The 12,433-nt window shown below is 37.7% G+C and overlaps 2 protein-coding genes across 3 annotated transcripts in view; one reads left to right on the top strand and one right to left on the bottom strand.

Annotated features, from left to right (window-relative positions):
- Positions 1–1,224: 1,224 nt before the first annotated feature.
- On the top strand, positions 1,225–3,213 carry LOC120173304 (reticulon-like protein B5). Its single transcript, XM_039180507.1, has 5 exons — positions 1,225–1,496; positions 2,120–2,300; positions 2,392–2,533; positions 2,718–2,787; positions 2,876–3,213. The coding sequence occupies exons 1-5, from the start codon at positions 1,310–1,312 to the stop codon at positions 3,043–3,045; spliced, it is 750 nt and encodes a 249-aa protein (XP_039036438.1). The 5' UTR covers positions 1,225–1,309; the 3' UTR covers positions 3,046–3,213.
- A 2,657-nt stretch (positions 3,214–5,870) lies between these two features.
- The window catches only part of LOC120173301 (calcium-dependent protein kinase 1-like), a 33,047-nt gene continuing 26,484 nt past the window's right edge, over positions 5,871–12,433 (bottom strand). Inside the window, exons 3-11 of one of the 2 annotated variants that reach the window (XM_039180505.1) lie at positions 10,292–10,714; positions 9,917–10,203; positions 7,825–7,968; positions 7,538–7,690; positions 7,178–7,293; positions 6,807–6,974; positions 6,435–6,562; positions 6,229–6,328; positions 5,871–6,143 (exon numbers count right to left, since the gene is read on the bottom strand). In XM_039180505.1, coding sequence (XP_039036436.1) covers positions 6,060–6,143; positions 6,229–6,328; positions 6,435–6,562; positions 6,807–6,974; positions 7,178–7,293; positions 7,538–7,690; positions 7,825–7,968; positions 9,917–10,203; positions 10,292–10,710 — 1,599 coding nt within the window. In that variant the 5' untranslated portion in view covers positions 10,711–10,714 and the 3' untranslated portion in view covers positions 5,871–6,059. Of the gene's footprint in view, positions 6,144–6,228; positions 6,329–6,434; positions 6,563–6,806; positions 6,975–7,177; positions 7,294–7,537; positions 7,691–7,824; positions 7,969–9,916; positions 10,204–10,291; positions 10,831–12,433 lie in introns of those variants that run through there. The other variant, XM_039180504.1, reaches the window with a different exon arrangement.

The following is a 12,433-nucleotide window of genomic DNA, read 5'->3' as shown; positions in this document are numbered from 1 at the left end:
TTTCTCAAAGTAAAAACTATAATTAAATTTAAATTTATAAAAAAGAATTATTCAATTTTACCGATTAAACTAAAACAAAAATTTCAGACCTAAATCAACAAGGTTACACTCCTACATTTTTAGGTGTGGTAGCCCCAACAACCATGTAAAAAGTCAATTTCTAGAGTTTCATATTTATTTATTTTAGATCAACTTTTTCGTTTAAAACTATGGTGGAAGGCACATCGCACCCAAAATTTAATAATAAAATAATATATGATTCAATATTTTAATTAATTAAATATAAAAAATTATAAAAAATAACGTCGATGAACATTTTATTTTTGGATAAATTATGCATTCATTATCTAAACTATCAATTTTAGTATGTTTTAGTATTAAGCTTTCAATTTTTTTAAAATCATGCATAACGTTTAATTTTTGTTTTATTTTAGTTTCCATTTTTAAAAACTTAAAGGATGAGCTCGTCAGACGCCGCTTTTGCAGTCGTCAACCATCGCATCTGTCCACCGGTAAAGCTTGAACTTTTCAACTCGTATCTTTTCAACCCCTGAATATGATTTTGGCCTTTGTTTCGCCAAAAAATGCATCAATCTTCCCAAAAATCGAGGATGGACTCTTGACTTCTTCATCCTCTTGTCTACGTCATCAATTGTCCATCGAAGCTATGTCCCATCAGTTCATTCGTTATATTTTTATCGATGAGGTACTAAAATGAATAAAAACTAAATGTTAGGTATGATTTTAAAAAATTAAAAATTAAATACTAAAACAAATAAAAACTAATAGTTTAAGTACTAAACGCATAATTTAACTTTTTTTCAAAGGTTTAGGATTCAAAATAAAAAATTATTATCGTCATTTTGCTTAGCAATTAAGGACCGACTTTCATTACTGCTCCATGCACCCACGATATTAATATGACTAACCTACCTATTACTACAAATCAACACGAGTCACGAAACTCCACGTGTCGTCTTAATAATCGTTTGGTTGTGTCATTCTCCGTCAAATCAAACCTCCGTTAATCCTTGAGCCAATAAACCATTAAAACGTAATTCCACCCCATTTATCTCTCTTCACCTGCTCCACTTAGGTCTTGTTAATCCGAACCTCCACGTTCGGATTCCAAACCTATCAACAGTCCAGATCAATGCCTTCCATTTAGAGGTCCTGATTAAATCTAACGTGTACGCTCTCTATTTAGCCGCAAAAAGGAACCAGCATCAGAAAGAACGCTCAAAATCTTCATTTCTCAGTTTTTTCCGGGTTTTTTTCCCCTTTTTGGATCTTCCAAACATTTTCAAAAATGGCTGAGCACGAAGAGAAGAAGCACGAGGAATCGTTTATGGAGAAGATTGCAGATAAGATCCACGGCCATGATTCGTCGTCGGATTCCGATGACGACAAACCATCAGAATCGTCGAACAAGGCCAAGGTCTTCCGTTTTTTTGGACGAGAAAAGCCCGTTCACCACGTTCTCGGTGGAGGCAAACGTAACTAATAAAATCACCTTTATTCGTTTTTCAAATTTGTCTGTTGATGCTAGTATCAATATTGATTATAAGAAAATTGTTAAGACTGTGCTATGAAGATAGAAAAGCTTCTCTTAAGCATCAGCTTTTTAGCCAATATCAGTCTCTAGAAAACATCGTAGACTTTGTTGAGGGAAATACAGAGCACCGATGCCATTGTTGGTGAATCAACTTTATTGATGCACGCTCTATGGGGAATGCTTCACTGTTCACTTTTTTATTTTATTTTTAATTCCTGATCCTTCAGTTTTGATTAACTGATGTTGTTTGAGCTTAATTTTGTTTTGATCTGTTAATTGTTTGTTTAGAATAAAAATAGATATTAAGGGTACTTGTAGATCTTCAACTGGACTGATCAGTGATGCAATTACTTCTGGTGAAATTTACTTTATATCAGCGGAAATTTCTGAGATGATCTTGTTCTCTTTAAAGTTTGAGAACGTATTTGTATTCATCCTCAATAACCTTAACCGATGATAATAATTGATATTTGTTGAGTTAGTATTATCAGCAATTATTACCTTTTTAGTGTGATTTGTTTATGATGGATGATTGCGTACTGAAACTGGGTTTATGTGTAACAGCGGCTGACATTTTCCTGTGGAGGAACAAAAAGATATCAGCAGGAGCGCTTGGTGTTGCAACTGTGATATGGGTTTTGTTTGAATTGCTCGAATATCACCTTCTTACTCTAGTGTGTCACTTATTGATACTGGCTCTCACGCTACTTTTCTTGTGGTCAAATGCTATGACCTTCATCAACAAGTAAGCAGTCAAATTTGTTGTCTTCTTTTTTGGGTTAACTTTGGATTCTGTTTTCTTTTTAGTCACGGCAATGTTATATTGTTTTGAATAGGTCTCCACCGAACTTCCCCGAGGTTCAAATTCCTAAAGACCCGGTTATGGAGTTTGCACAAGCACTTAGGTTTGAGATTAATCATGCTTTTGTTGTCCTACGGGATATTGCATCGGGAAGAGAACTGAAGAAGTTCCTATCTGTATGTAGTTTACCTGTGCCACATAGTTATCTTTTTTGGTTGATCACATGCAATTATTCATCCGATTTGCAATTAAGATAGTGATAAGATGTTGCATGGTTTGTCATTTTCAATCATTTTATTCTTATGATGATTGCTATTATGCATTTAAGAATCATATTGAAATGGGGCTGTGATTCTTTAGGTTATTGCCGGCTTGTGGGTCTTGTCTATTGTGGGAAATTGGTGCAACTTCTTGACACTATTCTACATAGGTATTGCAGTTTCCTTAGTTGCTTTTTTCCCCATTCCTGATAAGCATTTTGGTTTCCTGATTTTTGCTTAAATGGTCTTGCAAAGCAGTCTTCGTTCTACTTCACACTGTACCTGTGCTGTATGAGAAATACGAGGACAAGGTGGACCCGTTTGCTGAGAAAGCAATGCATGAGATCAAGAAGCAATATGCAGTGTTTGATGAAAAAGTTTTAAGTAAGATTCCGAGGGGACCTTTAAAGGAAAAGAAGAAGGATTAGAAGGCCAAGATGTTCTTTTGATAGGTTTCTGACATACATTTGGTAGTTGCCTTCCATGAAATGTGTTTTTTACTATATATGATGTATCGGTTAGAACCCCGTTTTAATCCCTTATTTTCACAGTAAATGGGATCATTATGTTGGTGAATATTGCATCTTTTTTCGAAATCTTGTTATTCCTATGGATCCATTTACTATATGACAATATGTTACCATGTTGCATGTTGGTTAGGGTCCATTGGGTTGAAACTTTCCCTTGTGATTGTTGATTGATTGACCATTGTTATCAAAATGTTGTTGCTTTTACGATAATTTCACTAGAATGATGCCAAATGTTTGTTGATTGATTGGATGTAAATTGGGGATGATCGGATGACTAATGATAGTAATAAGTTGCAAGTGTCTGAGCCTAAGTTGGGTAAGCCCAATTCGTTGCAAATAGTTGGGTAGTTGTTAGTTGACCTACATTAGTCAAACATTGTTAGTGTATTAAAGGGATACGATGGCATCTGATGTTGTAATCGGATTTTCTAAAGAAATAAACTCGCGAACCTTTTCCTTCTCTTCTGAAATCTCCATCCCTTCTAATCATTACAATTGGTAATCAGAGCCTATTCTTGATCCAACCTCAAGCTGGGTAAACAGAAAAAAACATGATGAAAATTAAACCTCTATTTCCAGAAACGAGCAGCGGAGAACCATCCAAGACTACACCGAAATGGTAGGAAGAACAGAAAACCAGTTAGGAAAACAGGCTCAGCATTTTAGAAGCCAGATCAGAAGAAACCAGGGAATATCTTCAAAGAATCTTGAATCTAATGGCCAAGAACGCTATAGAAACGGAACAGATAACTTCCATGAATGATCAGCAAAAGAAACGGAGCAGATAACTTCCATGAGCAATCAGCAGAATTTGGAACAAACCCATGCCAAAACAGAAGACTTACTAGACTCTCAATTCAAGACCTGTGGTGTTTTTAATCAAATTTTGTCTTCTCGTTATGTGCAACAAAAGATGCTTCAAGAGGGTCTTGACAAGTTATCCACTTTAACCGCTCCAAACATAGTGGGGTTTCCGACTCGAGATAAATCTCATTCTCTTTCTGATTTTCCTTCTGATTCAAGTGTTTCTGGTCTCCCTAAATTGACTCCAATTCAGATGACTCATGAAAGGCAAATTACTAAGGAGAAAAGAATGAGCCAACCTTCACTGGGTGGTTCTAAACCTTTCTTCTTCCCTCCTAAAATGGTGTTATCTGCATCACTAGAAGGCATAAATGATGTTTCTCAAGTGTTCGATAAAACAGCAAAAGTAGCCGCTGTTACACTTCCATCCATCACCGACAACATGAAAGTTGATTCTCTTTCAAAGGCAAATGTGGTTCATTTTATATTGTGTCGAACAACTGATAACTCAAATAACTTGGATTATCTTGTTCCATTGGTGTTTCAAGGAATTTATTCCATAATATTTAGGTATGTCAATGAACATGTTAAAATCTTTGATCCTTGTGTGTTTCGACTTTTGTTGATGGGATGGAATATGATTCAGTTTGCTAGGAGTTTGGGTGTGATTAAAAGTGAGATTAGTTCACTCAAGTGCCTCTTTGAATCTTAGTTGGCTCCATCTATAGCTCATGGTGGTGACGATGGAAAAGGAACAAAAAGTTTCTCGGCTTGAAGGCGGCGGAGAGATGAAGGTATGGTGCATCAATGACAATTCCAGGACGTTGTTGAAAAAAGAGTATACTGGTAAATTCTATTGTGGAGACTACTAAATTATGCTTTATACATACCACACAGGTGAGAGGAAAGATGACTACATTCTGAATTTACGGTGTTACGGATTATCCGGAGGCATGGATGCAATTGCTAGCACGGGTAGAGTATTGGTATAACAATTCTTACCAAACTTCAGCTCGAAATACTCCTTTTAAAGTTAGTTATGGGCATCCTCATTTAATTCTCATGAGTTACATTCATGACTCCACTGGGAATTCTTTTTGGACACCATTTTGTTTCAACTAAAAAAGGCTCTATCTTGTCTTAGACTCATTTTGTTTATATGCAAAATTTAGCTGATAAATGTGGGCATGAATTTACTTTTGATAAAGGGGTTGGTGGAATATTAACTTGCAGACTTATCAACTTTCTTTTCTGCACCTACAATATCATCATAATCATGGACATCGCTACTTCGCCGCTACTGGTCTTTGGATACACGACAAGACAATCAAAAAATCATTGGGTGAAGCAATGGCTAATTTGTTCGGATGGACTTTCTTCTTATGCAATTTGGGATGATTTCACGGTGTTGTTATCAGAAATTTCGGACTTTGATCCTTGGGGATAAGGATCGTTTTAGGGGTGGGGGGAATTGTCATGACAATTGGGGAATTAGGGATTGGATGTAAATTGGGGATGATCTGATGACTAATGATAATAATAATTTGTAAGAGTTTGAACGGCGCCGCATTAGTAATTGAGGGTAGTGGGTCAGCAAGTTAGAGTAAGGCGAGCCTAAGTTGGGTAAGCCCAATTCGTTATAAATAGTTGGGTAGTTGTTAGTTGACCTGCATTAGTCAAACATTGTTGGTGTAAAGGGATACGATGGCATCTGATGTTGTAATTGAATTTTCTAAAGAAATAAAGTCTCAACCTTTACCTTTCTTCTCTTCTGAAATCTCCATCCCTTCTAATCATTACAGTTTGCACAATTTGCCAAGACCACTCTATCGTATACAATGATGCAAGAGATCTTTGATTCTTCCTACCGGTCGATTATTCAGATGGATAATTGGGGCAAAGCAAAGCAAAACAAACGCGCAAACCACTAATAATTTTAGAAAACGATAACTGTTTCTCGATTCCAGGTGGTGAAACTGAGTTCACGTGTGATTGTCATCATAACAAAGAAAATATGCATCAAAAACCCACTGTGATTGTCGTCATAACAAAGAAAATATGCATCAACGACTCGGTGGAACAGCAGATAAGCAAGCTACATTCGGGATTTACTTGCGTCGTCGGTTATTGGCCAACTCCGGGTTGCCTTTTCTCATCATCGCAACAAACTCATCATAGTTGATTCCGCCATCCTGCAGGAAGAACATGGTACATCGATTGTGAAGATTCAATCACAACGCTGAAGAAAAACAAGTTTCTAAAGAGGAGGAAGCATACCCTGTCTGTGTCAACTTCTGCAATGATCTCTTTTATTGTTTTCTCATCACCCATATTATACTTCTTCAGGGCCTGCTCTAGCTCTTCCATTGTAATGTACCTAAATTGAGTAGTAAACAAGTTGAATCATTGCCATAGCGTATGGCTGGGGAATGAGAATTACACAAAACAGTTATATAAATAAACAATACGGTAATGTGGCTTACCCGCTATTGTCCTTGTCGAAGTATTGGAAAGCAGTGTACAAGTGTTCTTCTCTTTCCATTCTATTCATATGCATAGTTGCTGTTATAAACTCGATGTAATCAATCGTTCCGTTTCCATCCACATCAGCCTGGGGAAGTAACAAACAGGTTATATAATAATATAGCTAAGTTATAAAGGATGATATAACGAGATCTTTACACATTTTAAATATTTCAGGTACAACTCCGAGAAAAAGAATTCATGGACCTTCTTTTAATAGGTTCTCATCTGTCATTAACATTCCAGTTGAAAGCATGCTAATCAAGAAATAGCAAATCATTTGACAGGCCAATGATAATCATGCAGGATGAATATAAAAGGGCAGGGCATACCGCTTCCATTAACTGCCTCACTTCATGCTCAGAAAGCTTAGTACCGAGTTTAGGAAGGCCAGCTTTCAACTCCTCAAACGTGATTGTTCCACTGTTATCAGTGTCCATAGATTTGAACATCTCCTTCAAACCTATGATTTCCTCTTCAGATAAATTTTCTGCAATTACCTGAAAGGAGAGAAGGAAAGAATAATCAATAACGATGATGAATGCATTGCCACATCGCTGCCATCGACCAATAGCCTGAAATAGACTAGTCTTTGGTACTACAGAACACCTCATTGCTAATTCCCCATTATATTATATTCTTTTCAGTTTCTTAAATTTTTAGCTTATTAATATTTCATAATGTAACAGAGAAAGCAATTCACCTTTAAAGCAACTTTTTTGAGTTTGTTCATTGCCCTGAATTGCTTCATTCTAGATAAAACAGCAATATCAAGAGGCTTATCAGATGCATCACCATCTTCACGCATCCATGGATGATCTGCAGTGCAATTGGGAAGAGAAGCTCTACTTTTTTTACATAATTTACAAGAAACATCAAGCAAAATAAGAAACAATGGGAAAAAACTCAAATTTTGAATTGGATAGCCAACTTGATAGATTCAAATTCAAGGCTTTTAACTTCCTTATCCTTCACAACAGAACACAACCACCATCAACTTGCAAAAGGCTAATCGGTTCATAGGTCCTTTCAATTAAGAAGGGGAAAGGGAAAAAAGACTTACTTAAGACTTCAACTGCTGAAAGCCGTTCCTTAGGATCATTTTGTAGCATCTTCCTCACAAGATCTTTGGCACTGCTGGAAACAGAGGGCCATGGATCTGATGAGAAATCGATATTTCCCCGAAGAATAGAATCAAAGATATTCTGTTCAGTTTCTGCATGCAAAACCAAAAGCATAGATGAGAGACCATCTCACTCATCCACAAAGCGTCTGACTCCTAAAGAAGGATATGGTTGTACAAAATTATTGTGAGGATCTTCTAATCATCACAAGAAACAACAGTAGTACCTCCGTAGAATGGTGGGACCCCACTAAGGAGAATGTAAAGAATCACCCCAGCACTCCAAATATCGGCTTCATGTCCATATCGACGGCGCAATATTTCTGGAGCTACATAATAAGCACTTCCAACAAGATCCTTAAAAACATCACCTGCATGCATCAGTAAAGAAATTTTCTAGTTGATATTCATCATCAACAAGTCTTCATAAGTAAATTTGAGGAGAAAAAGTAACCATCTTGGCCTACATTACTCAGATAAATAGCTGACAAAAGATGACATTTTTATATTAACTTTAAATAGTAACGATTTGTTGTAAAACATCTAAGAAAGAAAACGATGTGAAGATTTTCATTAAGTTGTTGATGACTGACTGTAGCTACAATAACTGTCCAGCATAATATGCTTTCCAGTTCTCTTTGACATTATCTCTACTTGTTTTACATTACACTACAGAATAAACACAAAAGGTCATTAAAGCAAAATACTTCCCGAATTCATCATTTTTTGAGGCAAGGCTGGGGGCTAATTTTTCTTATGCTTGGGCCAGTCTTATGAAGGCTAAAGAAGAACTCAAGGATGGTTTTTTCTGGAAGAGTGGGTATTGATAGCGGGATTAGAATGTTCGAGGAGAATTGGGGGGATGCTTGCCCTATAGAATGGGGAGAAAGATATGTGGATAATGCTGCTCGACCGGTTCGGGTTGTGGAATTCATGATTCCTGGGTGTGCTAGGTGGGATATGGATAAGGTGCAAGGAGTGCTTCGGACGGCAGATGCTGAGAAAGTTCTCAAGACGCTAATTGCTCCAGTCAGAGGGGATCGAATTCTGTGGAATCATCATGGTTCGGGGTTCTATTCCGCTAAATCGGGTTATAATTGGTTGATGCTTCGTAGCAGTCCGACCTTGGTGGTGGATGGTATTTGGAACAGAGTTGCAAGAGCTCGGGTTCTTCCAAAGATTAGAATCTTTGGATGGCGTATTTGTCATGAGGCCATCCCTGTGGGTGCTAAATTGGTTCAAGCGAATATTGGAGATGGGGTTTGCCCGTTGTGTAATTTGGATTTGGAAACCATTTTGCATGCCATCAAAGATTGTCCCAAAGTTAGGTCGGTTCTGGTTTTATCGGGGCTTTCCCAGGTGATTGTTGACTGGAGTGGGTCTTCTCCCCTTTCTTGGTTGGTCTTTGCCCATTCCAAAATTATTTAATGAAGGTTTTGATCTTTTCCTGGCATTATTATGGAATATTTGGAATCGGCGAAATGACGTGGTGCATAACGGGGAAATGCAATCGGACAGGGACGTTATTGTTTGTTCTTCGAGTTTGATCGGGGAGTATCATAAAGTGGCGAAGGTGGATGCGTTTGCTAGGGATGAGGTTGTTATAAGTCGTCATCGGGGTTGGCTAAAACCGGGGCAGGATGAAGTTAAAATTAATGTGGATGGGGCTTTTTGCAAGGATGCTAGGATCGCGGCTATTGGGGTTGTGGCTAGGGATTCCCATGGTATGGTGATTGCGGGTCTCGCGAAGAAGATTAATCCTTCGTTTTCGGCAGAGTCTGCTGAAGTTGCTGCGTTTACAGAAGGTATTAAGTTGGCGTCTGAGAATGGGTGGAATAGAGTTGTGATTGAAGGTGATGCTATCTCGATTGTCAATAGACTGGCTAATAAGAGAACGGGGAAGATTCAGGATTTATCTACGATTGGATTGCTGCTCAATGAAGCTAGACCAATGTTGGTTAGGTTTCCTACCTTTAAAGTTCATTATGCATGTAGGGATGCTAATCGAGCTGCTCACTCCCTTGCGCATTGGGTTTTATCGAACATCAATCCAATTTGGTTTTATTTTGATGAACCTGAATGTATTAAACAAGTTGTAATTGATGATGCGATTGGAATATAATGATCTTTCACTTCAAAAAAAAAAAAAAAGTTTCAACCATGTAACTCCAACTAGCCTTACTAGGATAGAAATTTAGCATCCCTGCTTTTTATCATCGATAAATCTTTTGATCGCATTTTCATAGCACTAGTAGTAATCATAAGTTCCGTCTCAACAAAATCAAACAGATTCAAATCAGAGAAACCAAAATTGCTTACCTGGCTTAAAAAATACAGAGAGGCCGAAATCCGTGGCCTTCAATGGAGAATCCTCGGCCTTACTTAAGAACAAGAAATTCTCGGGCTTTAAGTCCCTATGCATAACCCCCATGGAATGACAGTTATGCACCACCGTCACCATCTGCCGGCACAAATTCGCCGCCTCCCTCTCTGAATAATGACCTTTCGCTATAATACGGTCAAACAACTCCCCTCCCGCACAAAGCTCCATTATCAGATGCACGAAGTGCCGGTCCTCATAAGCCCCATTCAGCTCCACGATATTTCTGTTAGACCCGTTAAAATCATTAAGACAACTATATCTATGACAAAATCAGGTAATATAATATAATAGTTTTGTTTTGGTGGGGAAACCTGTGGCCGGTGAGGTGGTACATGATCTGGACTTCACGGCGGACGTCTTCGATATCATCATGATTGACAAGCTTATGGGTGGCGATAGATTTACAAGCGAATTGCTGCTTGGTTTCTTTATGAGTCACCAAGTAGGTAACACCGAACTGTCCACGCCCGAGCTCACGACCGAAGTCGTAAGTTGACCGAACATCCTCCATGGGACGGCCGAGCACACGACCGATCCGCGGAGCAGTGGAGGTAGCTTTGTGGTTGTTGGGGGCAGCGGAGGACGACTGGTGGAGGGTTGGAGGTTTTGGGGGTCTTGGAGCCGATTCATCAGCAGGTATGACATTGATGTCATGGTGAGGATTACCGCCGGAGTTGGTGGCCGGTCGGGACTGGTTACCGGCGGAAGGAGCACCATTACAGTTACCCATTCTTCTAAAAAATTGAAAATGGACCAATTTCCTTTACTAGGTCAAATGTGAGCCAAGCGAGTTAGGAGGGTGTAAGAGGAAAGTTACAAATGAAGTTTTTTCTTTTGTTTTTTAGTTTGTCCGAAACTGTTAGTGCGCCTGTTTTGCCGAGTAGCAGTTCCCTGCTTTGGTTTAACTATGATGGCAGTTCCTGTACTATTTTTAAATTTTGAAATCTGGTCTGGGAAAAGAGGAAGTTTCTCTTTGGCCAAACAGCTCAAATTGAGGAAGTGTCACGGACACGGAGAATGAAAAACAGGTAGTATAAAAGAAGTTGAAATCGAACGCGGAGACGGCGTAGTGTTGGGACACAAATAGGGTTAAGAGGAAGACGCAACATGACTTCACTACAAGAGATCTCATGTCTGATGAACAGAGAGGTTGCTTGATTGAGGCTTGTGTTGGATGGAACCAACTCCCTTCCCATGTCTATATATAGGGCAAAATTTTCATGTAAAAGCAGCTTGATTGAGGCTTCATTCATGACTTAACATTTCTTGATGTGCACACCTAAAAGCAGCTTAGATACAGATAAGAAAAAGGCAGTAGTGGTTAAAGTAGGGATGGACATAGACAAGAAATGATTGCACGAGCCACTTACTATTCAGCAACATGGGGGCATGGAGCGAAATCCTCATAGGTGGGAAGTAAAAGAGTGCTCCTACTCCCAGGATCTTTTTCGAAGAGCGAAATCCACTAAGTTTATCATCTAAGACGACATTATTATTCCTATTTAAATATTATAATAAACTATACTCTCACGTTTTTTATATGAATGTTTATTCATTATTAATGTAAAAAATAAATAGTAGTTCAAATTTTATTTAGTTTAGTTTAATAATAAATTTCATTGTACGAACTTAATAAAGAATTAAAATTAGGAGAAATAAAGATTTATAATAGATGTAATCATGTAAAGACTATCGAGTGTAGGCCGGTAAACGAATCGAACGAACACGAATGAGCATATGTTCATGTTCGTTCATTTAACTTTAATCGAACAAACGAACGAACACGAACAACTAAACGAACGAGATTTCTTGTTTGTGTTCATTCATTAAGAAATTTAGCTTTTTTTTGTGTTCGTGTTCGTTAATTAAAAGTATAAACGAACGTAAATGAATAAACGTGAACAAACATAAACGAACGTGAATAAATATAAAATTAATTGGATTTATACTTGAGAAGAATTTTTCTTTTTAAATAATTTTAAAATTTATATTTTCTTTAATTAATTTGAGCATTTTTATTTGGGTTTAAAATTAATTGGATTTTAAAATATTAATGAGTTTAAGGTTAAAATTTATTATACCTTAATTTTTCAAACGGGTCTAGAGATTGGGTTGAATATAAACAAACGAAAATAAAACGAACGTAATACCAAACGTTCACAAACATAAATGAATGAATGAACTCTTTGTTCGCATACTAAAATATTGTTCATGTTCGTTCGCTTAATAAAAGAACGAACATCAACGAATTTCCCGCCGAGCAATTCACTAAACGTTCGATTCGTTTACATGCCTAATCAAGTCTACTATCAAGCATTTACCCCAAAACTGTGCAACAACCTGGTAAGCCAACCTAAGGTCTGGAATGCAGCAACATAATCAAACTCGCAATATCTCTTAAAACCTCCCACTTCCAGTAAATGGACACCAAAAGCACTCTCGGTGACATCGCC

This window comes from Hibiscus syriacus, unplaced genomic scaffold (assembly GCF_006381635.1).
Source record: "Hibiscus syriacus cultivar Baekdansim isolate YM2019G1 unplaced genomic scaffold, ASM638163v2 tig00111942_pilon, whole genome shotgun sequence".
NCBI lineage: Eukaryota > Viridiplantae > Streptophyta > Magnoliopsida > Malvales > Malvaceae > Hibiscus > Hibiscus syriacus.
This window is presented reverse-complemented; position numbering and strand designations above follow the sequence as displayed.